This window comes from Carcharodon carcharias, chromosome 6 (assembly GCF_017639515.1).
Source record: "Carcharodon carcharias isolate sCarCar2 chromosome 6, sCarCar2.pri, whole genome shotgun sequence".
Lineage (NCBI taxonomy): Eukaryota > Metazoa > Chordata > Chondrichthyes > Lamniformes > Lamnidae > Carcharodon > Carcharodon carcharias.
In genome coordinates, this window is record NC_054472.1 from 25,788,380 (window position 1) to 25,810,764 (window position 22,385).

Below are 22,385 nucleotides of genomic sequence, written 5' to 3' on the forward strand. Positions count from 1 at the left end.
CAAGGAGCAGAAGATACTGGAGCCCGACAGCAATGGGACCCTGAAGGAACGTCCATGGCACGCTGAGTGGATTCTCTCAGACATGGCTTCACTGCGAAGCAGCTCACGGAAGTTGGAAAGTCACCATTGAGGTTCTGCTCGCAATGGATGATGTTCGACGGGGTGGAGTGGAAGGTCCAGTTGCATTTGGGAGAGGAAGATGTACCAGTAGGGGGTGTGTGGGAGAGGAAGGTCTAGGATCGACTACGAAAAGGTGTCGAGGTGGGGGGGGTGACGTAGGGAGGGGGAGAACAAAGGTGTCGGCATGGGGTGGGGGAATGAGGCTGGGAGGGAGGAATGAAGGTGTCGGGGGGTGAGATTGGGAGGGGGAATGAAGGCGTCAGGGGGAATGAGATAAGGGGAAACAAAGGTCAGGGGGGTGAGGTTGGGGGGGATCAGTGGTGTCGGGGTTGACTTTAGGAGGGGGGAAGAAAGGTATCGGGGGTTGAGGTGGAGAGGGACTATGGGGAGGAGGGGGTAATTGGGGAGAAGGTGGCAACTGGGGAGGTAGGCATAAGGGAAGGTGTTCGGAGGGGGCAAGGAGTCCAGAAAGCGGAAAGAGTCCAGGGGGAGGAAGGAGTTGTGGAGAGGGGAAGGAGTAAGTGTGGAGGAAGGAGTAAGTGTGGAGGAAGGAGTAAGTGTGGAGGAAGGAGTAAGTGTGGAGGAAGGAGTAAGTGTGGAGGAAGGAGTAAGTGTGGAGGAAGGAGTAAGTGTGGCGGAAGGAGTAAGTGTGGCGGAAGGAGTAAGTGTGGCGGAAGGAGTAAGGCTGGAGGAAGGAGTAAGTGTGGAGGAAGGAGTAAGTGTGGAGGAAGGAGTAAGTGTGGAGGAAGGAGTAAGTGTGGAGGAAGGAGTAAGTGTGGAGGAAGGAGTAAGGCTGGAGGAAGGAGTAAGGCTGGAGGAAGGAGTAAGGCTGGAGGAAGGAGTAAGGCTGGAGGAAGGAGTAAGGCTGGAGGAAGGAGTAAGGCTGGAGGAAGGAGTAAGGCTGGAGGAAGGAGTAAGTGTGGAGGAAGGAGTAAGTGTGGAGGAAGGAGTAAGTGTGGAGGAAGGAGTAAGTGTGGAGGAAGGAGTAAGTGTGGAGGAAGGAGTAAGGCTGGAAGAAGGAGTAAGGCTGGAGGAAGGAGTAAGGCTGGAGGAAGGAGTAAGGCTGGAGGAAGGGGTCTGGAATGGGGGGATGTTCTGATGAACGTGAAATGGAGGGCTCTGATGAGTCCATGACTGCCTCCTGGGAGCTAACTGAGGGTGGGCATGGTAGGAGGGAATGGTAAGAATGACCAAGGGCAGAGTGAGGTGGGAGGGTAAGGGTGCAATGGTCTCGGTAGAAGGCATGGCGAGGGTGGTTGGTGATGACCCAGTGGCAGACACAGCCCCTGGGGGTGGGAAGGAGGAGGTTGGGGAGGTCAAAGTGGATGGGTGAGAGTTTCCAACAGCTCTCTGTGGTGATCCTTCTGCTGACTCTCTAGGATGAGTTGAAAGGCAGAATCCAGAGGCTCAACATCTGACTTGACCTCACAGATGCCTCTCCCCAACAGTCCTCCAAGCACCAGGGAGCTCAGCTGAACCTGCCTCCTCCTGCTGAAGACACATGTCGGTGCAGTGGCCATCAGATTGTGAACCCGAACCTGCTCTAGATCTAGGTCCTACCGAGGTGTGTGTTTCCGAGCTGGTGGAAGGTGTGGGTAAGCGCTGTGACTTGTCTTCCAGGCTACTTATTTCTAGCTCTTCAATGAAGGAGGAATCCCCTTGGCTGGAGGTGAGAACATGGATGGAATTGAGGGATTAGTTGGCTGAGTGTGTCAGTCCCTTGGCAGGGCTCCCTGTGAGCCAAAGTAGAAATAATTAGTGCATGGCAGCAGAGTCAAAGCAGGAGAGAGAGCTCACATTTGCATTGAGAGAGGGCTGATGTGGTGCAGGATCCTCACGAGGGTGTTCGCCACCAACCTCACTGTCATCGCAGGCACAGTCCACATCATCACCAGTCGGTGTGATGGCACACTCCTCAAAGTGACTGAGGGGCCTAATGTGGGCCACTCCACCCCTGGCCTGGGACCTCTCCCTGCTGTTGTGAGCCAGCTTCTCTTGCATGAAAACAGATGGAAAGAGTGTGAGCAGGACACATGGCACTGCGTAGAATATTTGTGAGCAAAGGCATAGATGGGATGAGGACGCGCATTCCAGAGGATATGAGCCTGATGGAGATGTGAGGGTGTGTGTGAGAGTTAGTGATGTTGTCCTTTGAGGTGTGAGATCTCTGTGGATGTGTAATGGGTTTGAGTGTGAGAGTTGAGAGTGATGAGAAGAGTGAGTTACGCTGGTGGAATGGATGAGACCATTCATCCTGTTGCAGCACTCGGTGGCTGTCCTCTTTTGCAGGGCATTGGCGCTGACCACCACTGCCACCGCCTCCCATGCTGGATAGGTTATGTTACTGCCCATCCTGCGGACAGAGTGGGGGTACAGGACATCACGGCGGGCATCCAAAAGGTGCTCGAGGGAAGGGTCATTAAATTGGGGGCACAGTCTCTTTGACCTTTGGGGCCATATCTTCTGTGCAGCGGTTGTGGGCTGGAAGCGCTGAGAGGTATGCACGTGGCTTCACTTGTATGGCACCTGGCTTGATGAAGCGGCGAGGTGATGGCGTGGCAGGGAAATGGGAGCCCGCCCACCATTGAAACAGCCTGTTTCCCAGGAATGCTTGATTAATGATGATACAGCACGAGAACCTGCCGTTGCGGCTGGCGGGGAAAACTTTCTTGTTCCCGTCCGCTACTGCACTTAGTGCAAATCTGGGACAATTCTGCCCCATGACTGCATTAACAATCATCTTTTGCCATCAGCTTCATGTCAGCGGGCCTCTACAAACACTTGATGTTCTTTTATGAGTTAAAGACAAGATGAAATGACACAAGTATTCAGAGAGGGAAAAGGATTCATGGACTTCCTCTTTAACTGAGGCATTTAGGTTATCAGCTTGAAGAAATGAATGTGACTATCAGCAACCTGATCAACTATAGGTTGGGAATGTCCATCATAATCACATCTACATAGCAATAGTGTTTGGGGGAAGGGCAGTTATCAGGGCACTTAAGAACTTCAAGTGTATGCTAGCATTTGGTTCTATCTTCTGCTGAAATCTATCAAGAGCCTTGAATAGAGTTTTATGTAACATCCTAGAACTGCCTAGGCGGTGGCTAAATGATGAGTTCTACAGGAGTTTTTGAGGATGTAAATACTAGAGTAGATAACGGGGAATCAGTAGAGCATATCTAGATTTCCAAAAGGCATTTAATAAAAGGTGCCACACAAAAGGTTAATGGAGAAGATCAAGGCGCATGGAGTTCAGGCTGATATATTAGCATGGATAGAGGATTGGTTAGGGGCCAGGAAACAGAGAGTAGGGTTAAACAGGGTACTTTTAAGTTAACAGGCTATGACCAGTGGAGTGCCTCAAGGATCAATCTTGGGGCCTCAGCTATTTACAACCTATAATAGTGATTTGGACAAAGAGACAGAGTAATGTGATTTAGTTTGCTGATTATACAAAGCTGGGTGGCAGCTGCCAGGAGGACACAAAGAGACTGCAAAGAGATACAGAGAGGTTAAGTGAGTGGGCAACAAGATAACAGATGGAGTATAATCACTTTAGTCGTAAGCATAGAAAAGCAGAATATGATTTAAGAGGTGTGAAACTTGTAAATGTTGATGTTCAGAGTGACTTGGGAGTGCTCATAAAAAGAACACAAAGTTAGCTTGCAGGTGCAGCAAGCAATTAGGAAAGCAAATGGCATGTTAGCCTTAATTGCAAGGAGTTTGGAGTACAAGAGTAAAGAAGTCTTGTTACAATTGTATGGGGCTTTGGTGAGACCACAGCTGGAATCTAGAATGGGGGGGGGGTGTGGGGAGGACAGTTTCAGGATAAGGGGTTGATCATTTAGCACTGAGATGAGGAGAAATGTCTTCATTACAAAAGGTTGTGTATCTTTGGAATTCTCTACCCTAGAGGGATGTGCCATCATTGATTATATTTAAGGCCAAGATAGACAGAATTTGATCTCACATGCAATTGAGCAGGCAGGAAAGTGGAGTTGAAGCCCCATATCAGCCACAATCATATTGAATGGCAGAGCAGTCTTGGCAGACCGTATGGTGTTCTCCTGCTCCTAATTCTTATGTTCTTAAAAGGAAATCCCACAAAAATTGGGATTGAGTAAATGATAACTGTTCTAACTTTTCTTAGCCCTTGAATTTCAGTTCTATTTAAAATTATTATTCATCAAACACAGATCAGAAACTTGCAGTGCACTGTGCATTTGAGGAGAGGGTTGGTGGAGCTATGAGGGAGACAGGAATCAAGGGAGCAAAGTGGGAAGAGGTTGGGGTGGGTGGAGGCTCTTGTGGAGAATAAGCATTCTATAGATCAATTGAGCCGAATGCCTTGTTTCTGCTGCAGATTCTGTGTAATGTGCATTAGAGATATGAAAGTGAGCATTCACAACGTGATTCTGCAATCTGGATTTCCCAGTGAGATGCATTGTAGGGAGACCACATTTGGAAAAATTACATGCTCATTTTCTGCTCTTTGTTGGCATAATCCGTGGGCTCTATGACCATATTCCATGGGCTCTATGACCATGATTCTTCTCGGGGTCAGTCCCTCCTTGGAGTGCTATGAATCACTCTTCAGATCTACGAGCAGAAAGTACACTGCATCATCTTGGCTCAGCTGGCAGGACTTTCAGCATCAGAATATCATGGCTTCAAGTCCCACTGCAGCATTTGATTGCACAACCAAGCCGGGCATTGCAGTGCAGTGCTGAGAAAATAGTGCATTGCCAGAGGTACTATTATTTGGATGAGACAGCAAATTGACTTCCTGGTGCTTCAAATGGGTGCTAAAGATTGGGTGGTGAGGGGGAGGGCAGGGGGCAATTTTACCAGACCTTTGGTGATGTGTTTGAGGGCAGGGGTTGAGGGAAATGAACTAAATGACATCTCCTCCTGCCTTTCTTGGAGGTGGCTTCTGTGCTTTGATGGCAGCCTTAGCCAGCAGTGATGGAATCTAATTGAGGCTGTTAATGAAACTATTAGATGACATTTTCCAAGGACGATGGAATTATACTGGCAGCGCACAAGATACCTACAGTGCCTGAGCTTGACAACTCACAGGAAGGGAGTGCGCAACCGGAAGTCAGAGAGTTAAGAAAAAGAAAACATGCAATCTGCATGTTAAAGGTGCAAATCATGAAGCCAAGGTAATTCGCAGGCAGAGGGTTGCCATTGCATGATTATCACTTGGAGACTGATGTCATAGATAATGCTGGTGTTAAATAAGTGCCTACTGTTTTCTCCTTCATTCCACCCTCGTTTGACCCTTTCCCCTCCACAGCACTCTCACCACAGACACAGTGAAGGCAGCCAGCTACCTTGGAGTGGCACATGCTGAATTGCCCTCCTGCCTCCTCAACCCACCCCCTGTCTCTAATTGGACAGTGATCTCAGAGGTGCCCTCATAAATTGGATATCTCCTAGAAGATTGTACAGGCAATCCCACCACTGTTGGCAATCAGGTTCGCGACTCGAAAATGGTTCTGTCATCCAGTAAAAGCCTGTGGTGGAAAAATTCAGCCCCCTAACTCTGAAATTCACTGCGTCAGGGAGATGCATTTACTTTCAGTTTGGCACAGACACAGCATCACAATGCAAACAGATTTAAGGTGAAAACGTCAAACTTTAATGCAGCCACCAAAATGACATACTTAGCAAAGAGCTAAGATTGCTGCACCCACAAAGGAACACAGAGTTTCCAGCCGCCAGAGGGAGATACCTATAGTGGTGTTGGAGATTCTATCAGTCTCCTGTCCTAACTCTGGCTGAACCCGGAGGAAAACACCATACATGACCATTCATAGCCATTTACACTTTTTCCCTGCCAGGAGACTGACAGAACTTGTAATTTTCATGATCCCTGTGGCATCTTTTGAAGGACAGCAGAGAGTTCTAGTGCCCTGCTCAACCCATCATATTTGATACTGCAGAGGTCACTAAACAATTATGTTATCCAGTTCAACAGAGGCAAGGTTCCTAGGGTCATGAATAAGACTGAATTCATGTGGCTTTATACACTCCAGGTGACAGGCATCATCATTCCAGTTACAGAAAGGGTTTTTGCTCCACCATTGTGAATCTAATCTGTGGTTCTCAGCAGCAATTCCTCGACACCTTTCAAACCTGATGGCTGCCGTTCGGGTTAATTTATACTGCAGCAGTTGAGCATTCATGAAATGTTTTAGAAGGAAACTGTAGTGATTGAAGTTATAACCTTTCCTAATGCCTTTAGGGGGTCACGTGATTGTTCTGATGAATGAGCTGTTAGCACAGGTAATCCTGGGGGCAGAGCTTTCTAGTCGTGAGTCTGGTTCAAGCGTGTAGCTTCTAAAAGAGCTCTGTAATAAAGTTATCTGTTTCAAGTAGAAACCTGTCCAGTACATCAAGTTCATTACATTTGGTGATGAGGGTAAAATAGCTCCGACACTGCACCTCGCCTTGTGAATGTGAGTACATCAGTTCTTAAGAAGAAAAGAAAAGCATACTCACCAGTCATGCCACTCTTGGGCAGAATCAACCCTTATGATGCCTCCATGGAAGACTGGAGCCAGTACGTAGAGCGCCTAGGTTTTTATTTCATGGCAAATGAAATAAACACGGAGGAGAAACAGAAAGCAATTCTGTTAAGTGTCTGTGGTAGCAAGACATATGTAACTTCATCCACAGTCTGACGGCCCCAAACGTGCCCAATTCTATATCTTTTAACTAATTGGTAGACCTCGTGAAGACGCATTTTCAGCTGAAGCCATCGGTAATTATGCAGAGATTTAAGTTTAACTCCAGAGTTGGGGCCCCGGGAGAGTCCATCACAACTTATACAGCAAAGTTGAAGCAGTTGACTGAGCACTGCGACTTTGGAGATGCACTCAACGACATGTTGTGGGACTAGTTAGTTTGTGGCATTCATGACGATGCCATTCAGCGCCATTTACTTGCAGAGGTTAACATCGATTTGAAGCGTACAATGGAAATAGCGCTAGCCATGGAAAGTGCTGCGGGGGACTCGCAGGCTTTACAGAGAGTGCAACATGGCGCCATTCTTCAGTTGGGTCAGAAACCTACCGCCGGGCATAGTGCAGAAACCACAGACAGCAGCAAAGCTGGAGATAGTCTCTGCTGCTTGAAAAATGAAAAGGTCTAGAGGAAGCGTTTCAGCAACGACTCCAAAGTTAATCTGTACAGATGAGGGGGTAACCATGTAGCGGAAACCCACAGATTCAAAGAGGCAGAATGCCACTACTGTCACAAAAAATGGCACGTAATAAAGCAATGCAGGACGAAATTGAGACGGCCAATCAGACAGCAGACCAGGATGATTGAAATGAATAATATAACAGAACCAGAAGCTGCCAATACTGATATCTATTCCCTATACAATGTTAAAGCAGTAAAAACTGAACCAATAACCGTCGCCCTTCATGTGAATGGGAAGCCTCTAGTCATGGAGGTAGACAGGGGAGCCTCGACCACAGTAATGGGAGAACACACATTTAAATAACTAAGTGGAGGTACCCAGCCACTGAATCTGGAGCAAACCACAGCTCAACTGAAGACGTATACTGGAGAGTCCATACAGGTAAAGGACTTGCCACAGTATCTGTATTCTACAGGCAACATACAGCAACAGTAATCATGGTGACAGGTTATGGACCTAGTCTTCTGGGCTGCGACTGATTACAAAAAATTAAGCTCAACTGGTCAGAATTATTTCAAGTGAGAACAGGAGGAGTTCCTGAGCTGTTAAGGAAATACAACAGTGTATTTCATGATGAATTGGGAAAGATAAAAGGCTTACGAGCAAAAATACATGTAGATTTGAAGGCAACACCCTGGTTCTTTAAGGCCAGACCTGTGCCTTATGCCCTAAAGGAGAAGGTGGATGCAGAATTGTGTCGCTTTGAGAAGCTAGGCAGAATCCAGCCAGTTCAATTTTTGGATTGGGCAATGCCCATAGTCCCTGTGATGAAACTTGATCAAACTATTTGCATTTGTGGGGACTGCAAATTGACTGTGAACAAGGCAGCGAAACCAGACAAATATCCTATCCCAAGAATAGAAGATTTGTACACAAAGCTATTTGGAGGCAAATCCTACACCAAACTGGACGTGAGCCATGCATATCACCGCTAGAGCTGGGCAGCACGTCTAAAGGGTATGTCACCATCAACATGCACAAGGGCCTGTACCAATATACACACCTACCCTTTGGAGTATGTGCAATCTTCCAAAGGACCATGGAAAGTCTATTACAAGGATTTCCCTGAGTAGTAGTATACCTAGATGATGTCCTGATCACAGGGTCAACACAACCGAACATTTGGCCAACCTGGAAGAGGTTTTGAGAAGATTTTTGGAAGCTGGCGTATGATTGAAGAAAGAGAAATGTAGTGATTGGAGGTATAACCTTTCCTACTGCCTTTAGGGATCACGTGATTGTTCTGATGAATGAGCCCTAAGTGTGGGTAATCACAGGGCAGAGCTTTCTAGTTGGACCTGGTTCAAACATATAGCTTCTAAAAGAGCTCTGTAATAAAGAAACCTGTCCAATACATTGCATATTACAGAAACACAAATCGTAGGAAGGATGCTTTGAGCCAAATGATACTCTTTGCTCTTACGACTAGTAATAACACTACGCAATACCACCAGTGAAGCTGAGCAGAAATAGAACTGTCATATGAGAACAATTAATCAGAAAGCAAACTGGAAGATTCCGATCTCTGGCTAGGGCTTGGGGGCATTCCTGTACGCTCTGATGCTGCTGTCAAGAGTTGTGTGTCGTCGCAACTTTTCGATTCAATGCGTGTGGATATGCTGGCGGAAGCAGGGGGAAGACAGATCATGGAGGATAAAGATCACCCACAGGAAGAGGGGGTAGCAGGAGCCTTTGTTTACAACAGCAAGAGTGTTGTGATTGAAACATTCTTGTCACTGTCAGTGAGACCTGAACCCTTCTTTGTTGATAGTGTCCACTTCCCTATACTTCTTCAATACAACCTTACCTGGAAATAAAAAAAACCTAACATATTAACGTGATCAAAAAAACACAAGAATGTCAATCATTCCAAAGATGCATATCCAGCATCATTTAAAAGCAGTGCCACAAAGAAACAAGGGTGGAAGCAATGGTCTAACTCCTGCAGAGCGTTTGCTATACACTGCCAGGTCCCACTTCCACTTGTGACACTATAGGATTATTGAATGAAGGAGTGCCACACATGTAAAGAGACTGCAATGAATGATCCTAGAGTTTACCTTTGTTGCACTTATGAGCTTGTTAAACTTTGGAAGCTAATTCTGGTGTTCAAGGAGCCATCTATCATTGGCTTTGTCTTGTTACAGAGTATCTTTCCTTTTCTGTACCTCCATTAGGAGAACATCATGGTCTGGCTCATTTCTTTGACCTGTATGCTTTTCTTGCTGCCAAGATTTCCTGCTTCCTTCACTGCTATTGTAGTCACTTTGGAAGCAGCAGCCGGTTTTATTTACTGATGCTGCACCTGGTTTTTGGTTGTCCAGTTTCATCTCCTTTCTCCTCCACCCGCAATGGCTTGTGAACTTTCCATCCTCCTATCCCCTTCCACCCTCCATTTTCTGTCTCCTGCCATTCCTCCAGCTCCAGCTTTGCCTTCCCCTGTGCAGCCAGCCGGACCCAGCCATCTACTGGATTGCGCAGCTCACCCCTAAATCCCACCCTTGGCCTTTCAACGTAATACTCCATCCCTATTCTGTTTTAAAACACAGGTTGGGTGAAAAATACTTATCCAATAGGACAAAGCTGTTAGAAGACTAATATGCTCTAATTTCAGCTGCAGCCCAGCTCCAGGGCCTTGGATAATGAAGAAAGATCATTGGGAATAATCAGTAGCTCAGGCAGCACCTGTTGAAGAGTGAAATAGAGTTAATGGGTTGGATGTTACGGTTGGGATTGGGACACTGATATCGGGATCAAATGTGAGTCCCATCCCAGCACCATGTCGGAAATAGTTATCCAACAGTTTTTTGGTGAGCTGGCCATTTTGTGGCTAGAGGGTGTGAGCACTTTCCAATTAAGAGATGGCAAGCGGCCTCCCAAGGTGGGAGCTGCTGATGCCTGCAGAGGGAAAATAAGCTGCCTTTGAAGACCAGGTTCAAAATTTGATTTACAAATGGCTACAGCTGCCAGGTTGTGTGATGGAGTGGTAACTCCTCCATTGGAAGGTCAGCAGCTGTGGCTGACTGTCATGAGTGTGGGGGCTCCCTAGCAGGATGAAGCGTGCTCCCCCCACACCCCCCAACTATTTCTTCAGCTACCCCTTAATAAGTCCCTCAGTTGGTTACCTGCCACTTGCAGGCATATAGCCTTTCAGTCTCTGATCTGGCCTTCTTGAAAATGGTGCCAGCCAACTGGCATGTTCCAGGTCTGTCAGCCTCCAGTCTTGCCCCCGTTGGCAGTCCTGCCCAATGTTGCAGGTCATTGACATTTTAACAGAACTTGCAGAAGTTAAGAGATGGAGAGGGTTTAAAGCAAGTACAGAGAAATGGAAAGGGTGAGGGCAGCAAAGAACAAAAGGGAAGGTAAGCGATGGGGGAAGGCAGGAGAGATTAAATGACAGAAGGAATAATGACAGAAGGTGAAAGGTGGCAGTAAAGGGAAAAGTAAATAAGCAATAGATGGGCCTAGGATTCTTGTAATTGCCTGGAATTCAGAAGGCTCTCTCTCTCTCTCTCTCTCTAGAAGATGTCTCACAAGTTATCTGGCAACAACTTTGAAAATCACAACCATAAATTTTAAACTCCTTTTGCGTTTGCCATTTCAAGCAGAAATTAACAGTGCATGAAGGAGCTCATTCAGAAATACAGTGATAGCATCCATGAAATTTATTTAGTGCTAGCAGAGGGAACCGAGGGACAGGTCAGTCAGTAATATTGAGATTTCATATTTGGTCAGGTGTGATTAAAGTCTGCTATACTGTGGGTGGTCAAATGACCACAACAAGCATGTTGTCTTAAAGGCTTCATTTAAATTGGATTTAGAGGCCAATTATTCTTTCTTTTTGTTTAAAGTTTTATCTCATTAATCATTTCCTTCTTTTCATAGGAAAATGAAGATGGAAAGATTTAGCAAGTGGAAAAGAAGTTGAGAAGATTTTTTTTGAGAAAGTGATAATGAGTTCAAACCCCATTGCCAAACGAGGAGAAGGGGTACAGACCCCAAAAGTTCAACAGTCTCCTGCGAGACAACTTTATGGTCAGTTTGGGCAAGGAAGCCAGTCTGAGAGTGCGCTGAGTGCCGATTCACCTGTTCACAGGTTCCAGGCCCCATCTCAATCTGCTTTACCGCAGCAACTGAGCCAGCATGTGGGTATTTGCAGTGACTGGGACAGCATTGAAGGACTTTATCATCGGGAGTTGGAAGAGGTCCGGGCCAGAGCTGCTCAGATGGAAAAGACCATGCGCTGGTGGTCTGACTGCACGGCCAACTGGCGCGAGAAATGGAGCAAAGTGAGGGCAGAAAGAAACAAGGCCCGCGAGGAAGTGCGACAGATGCGCCAGAAGCTGGAGTCAGTCGTGAAGGAGCTAGCTGCCCTGAAAAGAGAAAAGCAAGAATTGTTAAACGAAAATGAACAACTGAGAAGAGAAGCTAAGCCAACAGAAGCTCAGTCAGAGGCCTTATTGGTCAGACTGGAGGAATATGAACTCAATGCTCTGGAACAGGAACCTGTCAAAGATGTGGAAAGTAAAAACAATCCATCTCCAAATAAATTCACTGGCTCACCAAAGAAGGTATGTAAGACAAAAAAGCCCTTCTCAGGCACAGAACGGTGATGCAAAAGTCAATCATTAATAATTAATTCTACAAACAATATAACAATACAGTAGAAAGTTATGAACTATATTTTCTCCCCCCTCCCTCCCACCCACACCCACCCCCAGTTTACTCTCCTCCTGTTCTGTGAACACTAGGATGCCTTTGCATGAGCACTGATTACCGTGGGCTGAGAGTGCTGACAGATTATTTGATTCACAGTGGGTATATCACAGCCAAGCTATATACGTGTCTGTTTCAGCAAATGTTACTGGGAAGTAGGTAAAGCCAGGATTGGTGACTGATTTTGCTGACTTTCCCTAGCCCAGGGAATTCTAACAGCCATACTTCTTGAGATCAGTAACCTCAGCACTGACCTGAAAATGAACCTGGAACCTCGATGGCTCAGTCAATCACATGAGCACTAGAAGCAATTTTCCCTAAATGTAACCTGTGATAAATTAACGTTTAAAGTACACAATAATCAATAAGCTGACACAGGGATTTCTACATCAAACAGAAGCACATAATTATACAGGAGATGTCAGTCCTTTTTGTGGTCGACATATATACTTTTTATATGTGTCCTAGGAAAATATTACCTCCTCTGTCAGTAATGAGGGAGGCAACACAATTTATCCCTCGGATCAGCATTTATTGCCGATTTCTAATTGCCCTTGAGAATGTGGTGGCGAGCTGCCCTCTTGAACCACTGCAGTCCATGTGTTGCAGGAATGTTGGTCCCAGAGCACTTAAGGAAGTGGCCCTAGAAATAGTGGGTGCATTGGTGGTCATCTTCAGAGATTCTATAGGCTCTGGAACAGTTCCTACAGATTGGAGGGTAGCTAATGTAACCCCACTATTTAAAAAGGGAGGTAGAGACAAAACAGGGAATTATAGACCAGTCAGCCTGACGTCGGTAGTGGGGAAAGTTCTAGAGTCCATTATAAAAGATTTAATAGCTGAGCACTTGGCAAACAGTGGCAGAATCGGACAGAGTCAGCATGGGTTTATGAAAAGGAAATTGTGCTTGACAAATCTACTGGAATTTTTCGAGGACGTAACTAGTAGAGTTGATGAGGGGAAGCCAGTGGATGTGGTTTATTTGGACTTTCGGAAGGCTTTCTCTTGAAGACTGTGTTAAATGAAATGCTGTAGTTAGTCACCCAGAAGGAAAAAAAACAGTTCGGATCGGTGCTCTTATTTCCCAGTTTTTACTGGTGGTCCATTTTAAGGTATACAAAACCAGTTCAGACCAGTATTCTTATTTCCCCATTTTTACTGTTTTTTCCTTCTGGGCATTTGGGATGGGAGGTCTTGTGGTGCAGTGGGTAGTTTCCCTGTCCCTGAGTCAGAAGGTCTGGGTTCAAGTCCCACCCCAGAACTTGATGGAAGGCACGTTCATAATGTGGCCAAACAGGTTGTGTATAAATTTATAAGTCCTTCAACATATGCCAGTGGCAGGTGGTAAGAGGGGGAGAGTTTCCTGGGCAGCCATGTGAAGGAAAGAAAGTTGGAACCTCTACCATCAGTGTCCATAGCTTCAGGCTACAGCTTGCATGTAAAAGTGTATGTTGCCAGAGCAACTCTGACTCCTTGGTGGGGGGGCTGCTTGGTGTGCATCAGATTGGTGCCAGCAGCATGGGGTTCCATCCCTGCTCTGCTGGGGTGGATTCAGGACTTGCCTCCTTGTCCTGCCCATGGTGGAAGTTGTGGCACTGTGGGTTGGACCTGCTTTTGGGCAGAGAACTGAAGAAGTTAGTCATTTGCACTTTTATAATGTTACTAAGTTGACCTGGGAGCCCATCTAAAAGCACCTAAAAAGAACTGTAATATTAGTGAGCTTTATTTGCTCTTGCCAGGAATAGGAATGTTGGAGATTTTTCTGCAACAATGGCTCTGGTGCATCAATAGCTTAAACTGCAAAGGTTTTCAGTTCAACCGTTCTGAGTTCAATCAGCAAAGCAACTCATGCAGATGGAATTTCTGCCCCACTTTTGACAAAGTTGGTGGAGTGGGAGCATTCCTGAGGAAATTTCCGTCCCTAATATAAGACTTCTTTGTTATATATATAAATCAATTAGTGAGACATCAAAATTAAAAGCTTGAGCATAGAAAGGATTTGTCAATCCAAATGTTGTATTCTGTTCCAAAAAAGGTTATTAGAAACCTTGATTTTATATTATTGTATTTACGTTATATTTGATTTCAATATTTTGATTGAATGTATGAAATAATTCCCTTAAATTGTAAATAAATACATTATTTGCTTTAGCTTTAAAAGTCTACTTAACATTCTACCAATCCAAAGAGAGTTGTTTCACAGCACAGAGTTAATCCAGGATATCCTTGGGTTGCACAACTCTGAAAAAAGTGGATCATCAACAGAAATATATATCCTGGATTAAGTGGCAAAAGATCCCCTAAAGAAATTGCTGTGAATTTATCTCCCAATGTTCTGATGGGATTAAATTCCTATCAGGCACTAACTTGCCCCCAGTTGGCGTTTCAAAGCTTTTGGAGACAAAGACCTTGCCTCCAAGAATTGCCGGCCAATCAGAGGGCTGATGTTTCACTCTCTGTGGGCGGAGGCCCTGAAGTGGTCATTAATTGCCCAATTAAGGACCTCAATGACCTAGGTGTGGGAAGGCCGACCTCTACCCTTCTTACCCCTGACTTAATCAGGTGGAATCAAAAAGGTGATGGGCTCTCCGCCCCACATTTTCTCACGTGCTTAAACAGCACCCCCACCTTCCAGCCTGCTCTCTTTGAAGGAGGGATTAAACTCCGCCCACCTTCTCCCTCTGCCATTGTAAAATGGAAAACAACAAGAATGAGTGAAAATTTAGGTGGCACAAAATTGTACCCCCATGTTCCAGCTGCTTGCTCTCCAACCTTAACCCATCTAGGATTTCAGGCTCTTTTGGCAAACTTTTTTATTTGGAAGAGAAAAGGGCCTGAAGAACAAGGAGCCATTTTAGTTACTGCAGCATTCCATGAAGATGACATGATGTTTGTTTTATTATGATTTATGCCATACCATTTATAGCCAAGTCAGAAAAGTTCACCAAACGTTATTGTGTGGGGTCTTTAAATAAATTTAGCAAATTTGAGAAGGCGCTAATGCAGCAGTTAAATGAATGAGAGAGAGTTTAGTTGGAACACTTGGATAGGAAATGGCAAGTTTTTGCCAATAGTATTCCCATAATAGTGAATTATATCTTCACAAAGACTTCACATCGATAAGTACAGATGAGGGACGACTTCCACTCCTTCTAACATGCCCTTTCACATGTGGTCTCCATGATTTCTCATTACAATGTCTAACTGGTGCTTGAATTATTCCAGAGGATATGCTCCACGACCCAATAGTCTTCTCTTTAGTGGCGAATTAGTAGTTTTAATTCATGGCTTTCCAATATTTTCAGTGTTGGGTGGCCATACAAGCAATGTGATCCTACAAACAACACGAGAATCTTTGCCCAATGTTCCCTGCCACTGTTATTACTGCAGCTTAGTTTATGAAAAGTATTTATTAGTTTACCACGGATGTTAATGTTCTTTCAGGTAATTATAGATTAAATATATAATGATATATACAAATATACATACATATGATCAAATATATATTAATTAAATATCATTGTCATGTACAGTGTTCAGTTTTGGACACCATATTAGGAGAAAGGTGTAGAAATCTTAAATGATGTCCAGAGAAGGACAATGAGGTTGTGATTCCTGAATTCAGAGAGCTAAACTAAGTGGGAAAATTATCTATTCTGGAACCTAATCTGTACACTGAAGCAGGATGACAGGATACTATATGGAGGCAAAATCAAAGTACTGCAGATGCTGGAAATCTGAAATAAATACAGAAAACACTGGGAACACTCAGCAGGACAGACAGTACATTGGGGGTAATTTTGACCTAATCCATTAGAAAACTGATTCGATTGGGTGCAATATAGTTTTATGTTCCACCCAATTTTATTCTCCAATGAAATAATATTGGGTGAGGTGTAAAAGCTACATTCTATCCCCTGGTTTCACATTGGGTAGGTTAGGTTAAAATTATCCCCAATGTTTTGAGTCAATGACCTTTCATCAGAACTCTATTTTTAAGATATATATATATATATATATATATATATAGAATAGAGTGTTTAAATTTAAAAAAAAAACTCTTCTTTCCAGCACAGGATGTAGGGATCCAGTTTAAAATTAAGGGGTTCAAACATAGGGGGGAAAATTTTCTCCCCGTCGGGCGGGCTGGGCAGGAGTAGGCGCGGGCGGGTGCACAGCCGATTGCCGCCTGCAATCGGCTGTGCACCGCCAGATTAAAGAGCGCAGAAATCTCCCTGAGGCACAGAGCTGCCTCAGGGAGCTTAGTTTGCTTATGAAGAATTGAAATAAGGAAAAAAAAAATTATTCAAACATGCCCCCTCACGTGACAACGCCACATGAGCTGGGACATGTCAATGAATTTTAATAAAAATTTTTATTCAATTTATAATGCCTTCTTGAAACTTCATCCCGCCCGTGGATGAGGTTTCATGATAAATGCGACAGCTGCCTGGGCTCTTCGCCTGCCCCCCGCCAACCTTGAAGTTGGACGGGCAGCCCAGGCAACCAGCTTAATTAGATTATTAACGGCCTTAATAGGCCTTTGACAGGTCGGCGGGTGCGCTGAACAGAAGATCGGAATGACCCATGCCTGACGTCATCGCGTGTCATTTTACGTGTTGGCGGGTAGGGCCCACCCCCGCACGCCGACCAGAAGCTTCAGGCTATAAATAGGAAACTTAAGCAACATCTTCTTCAGTAAAAAAGTAATAGAGTTGTGCAACAGATAGATAACCAGGGGCGGGGGAACAGAGAGCCATGGTAGTTTTAAAAAAAACACAAATTCCTGTTCGTAAAGGGGATATGAAGCCTACTGGTTCTTATATTTGATTTTTAAATTAATTTAATAGGATAATCCAGTCAACATTTTTGTAAATTTTGAAGAATTACAATAGAAACACTACGCAAAGGGCTAACATTTGACAGAGGGTAAAAGAAGCATCCACGGCTATAAAAGAGCTTCCCAGAAGTGCCACATTATTTGCCCAAGCCTGACATTCTAAGTTGCGCGACATAAAGGTTTTGCTGTATTCTTTCAGTTCAGCTTATTCTCCTCAAACTAAGCATCAGATAACACGCAAATATTCTGCAGTCATTTCCCATATTGACGCTGTAATTGCAAGGGACTGTGACAGACATTTTGATGACCATAATTTAGCTGAGGCTGAATTATTGACAAGATCCCGCAGAAGATATGACTCACACATGGTGCACCTTATAAAGTCATTTCCTGAGACTAGACGGAATCAAGTATAACAAATTCTTGGAAAAATTCCTTTCCAGTACTTGGGAAAATTTCCAGCAGAACTGTATTATTTTAAAATACAGATGTCTACATTATTCATGTCACATGTGTCTTTAACATTTTAAAGGTCTGATGTGGTCTATCCCCAGGGTTTTGATATAATTGAAAATATACTGAAAGAGAAGCAGCATGGAGGAGGACAAAGTCTGGAGTCTTCTGTCGCCTTGAGTTTGCGTAATTCTAACATCTGTTCTGAAAGATCCACGTTTCTGCTGGAGGATACCATGCAGGCCTTTGAAAACGACTCTATGAAAATCATGGCCCTACAGTTTCGCCTGGATGAGTCAAAAAAAATACTTCAGAAGGAAAGAGAGTAGGTGAAAGGTTTAGTAATAATGTTGCATTCTATGCTCTATGCTTTATGTCTGAGAAACTGCAGCTCACGCAGCAGGACAAAATGCTTTCATTTCAATTTTTTCACATCACATTGAGAACTATGAAATAAACATAAGTGGATGTAGGGTGAGCTAGTCAACAGAATAACCGGAGAATCCATATCCGGGAACAGAATGTCACAGCGTGTTTGTTTTTATAGCTCTATCACCTGATTGAACCATGTTAAGTATCTGATAGATAATACCTGTTGTTAAGCATGGACTAATCAAAAAGTCAGAAGAACCTGTATATTTGATCGTAAAGATACGAAGGGCTGGATTTTCATGGAGTTGGAGGACTCTGTGGACCTTTAAAAATGGCAGGCGGGACCCGGATGTATAAGTCCCGCTCATATTTCTGATAGATCCCACTAGGAAAGGTAGGGGAGAGCGGGAGGTATGTGTTTCACACAGGAGGGTACCCCAAACTCATCAGGGCCATTCAAACTTAGCACTGAGTTCAAAAATACCCCAATTTGGCTGTTGAAAAGGTCATAATGCGCAGTATGGGAGTCGCAAATTAATGGAGTAGATGTAAATGCTTTTGAAGAGCAGATAAAGTCTGCTTGACTGACATGATCTCGGGCCCTTTTAAAATCCCCTGCTCTTTAAACTGTAATAAAAGAAGGCTACAGCTGTCTGTGATAGTCAAAAAAAAATCTCTTCTGGACTGCTTTGGTTGACAGACCAGGTGGTCTAGCAGCAGTTCAAGCGTTTCAATAGAGTTCTTTTTTTACGATTTCCCTAAGAACTGTTGTTTATGAAGGCTAGGCTGAGTTTCAGAAGCTTCAAGTATTGCAGCAGGGGGCTTCTGAGTTCACAGTTTGACAGCTTAAAGAGGTTATTAAAGGACTAGGGATATGAACAGAAGTTTGTTTTTATTAGAGGTTAACCATTTAAGGATGTTTAAAAGCTTTGAAGCTTTCACGAATGGGAGTTATTTTGTCACTATCAAGTCTGCATAGTGAGAGCTACATTAGATTTTTAGTATTTTTTTTCATCTTCACATGGCTCCTAAGGTCTTCCCATGGCGGGTACTCATTGAAAGGGCATTGAGTTGGCATGGGAATATGAGGGGCCAAGGTGGTGGAGGGGTGGTGAGGGAAGCATGAGGGGTGAGGACTAGAGGGCCTGAAGTCTTCTAAATCAACCATCTTCCCTTGACATTCAATGGCATTGCCATCACTGAATTCCCCACTATCAACATCCTGGGAGTGACCGTTGCTCAGAAACTGGACCAGCCATATAAATCTGTGGCTATAAGAGCAGGTCAGAGGTTTGCAATTCTGCAGCGAGTAACTCCCCAAAGCCTGTGCACCATCTACGAGGCACAAGTCAGAAGTGTGATGGAATACTGTTCGCTTTCCTGGATGAATGTGGCTCCAACAACATTCCAGAAGCTTCACACTATCCAAGACAAAACAGCTTGCTTCATCCGCCACCTTAAACTCCCTCCACCACCAATGCAGAGGGGCAGCAGTGTGCACCATATACAAGATGCGCTGCAGTAACTCATTAAGGCTCCTTGGACAGCACCTACCAAGCCTGTGATCTCAACAATCTAGAAGGACAAGGGCAGCAGATGCTTGGGAACACCACCACTCCCAAGTTCCCCTCCAAGGCACACACCATCCTACTTGGAACTATATTGCCGTTCCTTTACTGTCATTGGGTCAAAATCCTGGAAGTCCCTCCCTAACAGCACAGTGGGTGTGCCTACAACACTTGGACTGTAGCGGTTCAAGAAGGTGGCTCACCACCACCTTCTCAACAGCAATTAGGGATATGCGGCAAATGCTGGCCTAGCCAGTGATGCTTGTGAAAGAATAAAAAAAATATTAAAAATGACTACATGATGACTTTCCTTAGACTTGCCTTTTTGTCTGCAACGTGTGGAATTAAAAGATACAAATTTTAGAGTTTACAGGAGCAGAGACTTAGGGGTTCTCATATCCAAATCTTTGACGGTGGCAAGAGAAATAAAGTTGTTTTTAAGCATAAAGGACCGTTAGCCATATAAATAGAGTGTAAACACAAGGAGTTATTCTAAACCTTTACAAATCATAAGGCATCAGCTGGAGTATTGTGTCCATGGGTGGTCACCACAGTTTAGGAAGGATGTCAAGGTCTTAAGAGGGTGCAGCAGAGATTTATTTGGATTATACCAGGAATGAGGCACTTCAGTTATGTGGGAAGACTTGAGAAGCTGAGATTGTTCTCCTTGGTGCAGGCATGGTTAAGGAGAGATTTAACAGAGCTTTTCAAAATTATGAACGTTTTAATACAATAGCTAAGGAGAAACCATTTCACTGGCCAGTGGGTCAGTAACCAGAGAACACAGATTTAAGTTTCAAGGCAAAAGAACCAGGGAAGATGGGAACTATTTTATTTTTAGAGTCATAGAGGTCTACAGCACAGAAAAAGGCCCTTTGGCCCATTGAGTCTGTGCCAGTCAAGTACCTGACTATTCTAATCCCATTTTCCAGGACTGGGCCCCATAGCCTTGTATGCCATGGCATCGCAAGTGCACATCCAAATACTTCTTAAATGTTATGAGGGTTTCTGCCTCTGTCACCCTTTACAGAGCAAGTTGTTAGGATCTGCCTGAACCTGTGGTGGGTGAAGAGTCAGAAGGTTGGAAGGCTCATCTATGCCCGGAATGCAGACTAAATTAATAATATGTGCAGGAGTGAGACTTCGCAAAATTTAGGTCGGAATTTTCCGGCCCTGTTGGCATTGGATGTGATGGCGGGGGAGGAGGAACAACATGGAGAGATGGCCAAAATTCTGTTTTACACTCCACCTGTCAATGGCGGGCCACGTTTCCCACCGCTGCATGTCGGGAATCTAATTTCAATACTTTAGCATCTCTTTATAAGCCCTGCTCACCAGAATCAAACCCCCACGCTATATCATCTGGGCATGTCGACGTGATTGCACACCGATGTGTTTTACAACTGTACATAAGTGTAATGCACCTGATGAGCCACACTTTGCTCAAGATTTCGAAGTTTGTTTGGCTACCTTACTTCAGGCAACACTCACAGTCATCAACGCCAGGCTTCACAGACAGCACCACATCACTTTTAGGGGGGCTCACAGGCAGGTCTCTACCTACCAGACTAGCTGTAAGGCTTTTCAACAGCTGCAGGGCTAGGGCTTGCTTGGGGAAGGGGGAGAAGTGGCCTCAGGCAAAGGAAGAGGCAGCAAGGTGAGGGCTGTACTGGGGAAGGGCGAGGGGGCGGATATCCCATTTTGTGTGTGGGGGCACATGTTGATCTGTGCAAGTAGCCTCAAGATGGTGAGGGCTGAGGAGGCAGTGACCAGAGGAGATGAGGCCAGATGGACATGGGAGGGTGTGTGTGAGAGAGTGAGTGGTGATGTCCCTTGAACTGGCAGTGAGTGAGATACCAGTGAATGCATGATGGCCTTGTGAGTATGTGAAGTTAGAATGATAAGATGGTTGCCTTACCCTGGTGGCACGGATCAGATCATTCATCCATTTTCTGCACCGGGTGGCCGACCTTTTGTGTGCAGCATTGGCACTGACCACCTCTTCCACCGCTTCCCAAGCTGGAGTGGTGAGACTGATAGGCCTCCTACGGCCAGAGTTTGGGGGGTGGTGTGGGTGGAGGTCATCATGGTGGGCCTCCATGGTGTCCCAGGGATGCACCACTGAATTGGGGGGCTGCACTCCTCTTGTCTTTCAGGGCCAAGTCTTCACTGGAGCAGTCCTGGGCTGCAAATATTGAGAAGTGTGCTGCAGTTTAAATATGGTGCCCTCCATGAGGAAGTGGTGAGGTAATGGCATGGCAGATAAATCGAAGGCCACCCATTAGCGAGACAGCGTGTTTCCTGCGGCTGCGTAATTAATGAGGTGGGAATGGGACGATATGGCATGAAAACCCACCATTGTGGCCGGCGGGCAAAATGACTTTTTTCCTCCCCCCTACTGCATTTTTTTACAAATCTGGGACAATTCCACCCTTACAGTTTTCATTCTGTATCTGTAGATATACAAATAGAAATACTGAGAAGACACTAGAGCAGCTTAAATAATGTCATCAGAAAGAGAAGGATTAGAGGGTTCTTAACCTTAAGAAGAAACTTTGTGTGTGTGTGTGTGTGACTGTGTGAGAGAGAGAGAAAGATTCTATATTTCACTTACGCCTGTAGAACTATAAAAGTTGCCTTCAAAATACTGCATGGTCAACAGGGAAGTCATGCTGATAGTGAGTATGAGTCAGAGAATTGGAGCAGCAATATTGAAAGGTTGTGACCATAGTAATAGAATTGCCATCTTGTTGGGAACCAGGTAGAAATTTTGCAAATGGCAACTGTGAAGCAGAGAAAAGAGTCAAAAAACAGAAGGAGTTTATTTTTCCCTTGCTTTATTCATTTTAAGACATTACATAAAATTTCCCAAGCTAATAGTATGCATGGAGTCCAGCAGATCAGAAAGAGATCATTCAGCCCATTGTGTTTCCGTTGGCTCTTTGAAAGAGCTTTCCAATTAATCCAAATTCCCTGCTCTTTATCCCTAACCCTGCAATTTTTTCTTTTCATTCCACATCCATTTCCCTTTTGAAAGCCACTATTGACTCTACATCCACTACAAGTTCAGGCTTGCGCTGTAAAAATAAAATAGTTCTCC

General features: G+C 44.7%; 1 protein-coding gene across 6 annotated transcripts in view; it reads left to right on the top strand.

The window, feature by feature from the left end:
• Positions 1–22,385, top strand: part of LOC121279003 (coiled-coil domain-containing protein 102A-like) — a 638,600-nt gene that overhangs the window by 85,484 nt on the left and 530,731 nt on the right. For all 6 annotated transcript variants that reach the window (XM_041189720.1, XM_041189721.1, XM_041189725.1 and 3 more), the window contains 2 exons: positions 11,222–11,907; positions 17,447–17,670. In XM_041189720.1, coding sequence (XP_041045654.1) covers positions 11,290–11,907; positions 17,447–17,670 — 842 coding nt within the window. In that variant the 5' untranslated portion in view covers positions 11,222–11,289. The remainder of the gene's footprint in view (positions 1–11,221; positions 11,908–17,446; positions 17,671–22,385) is intronic.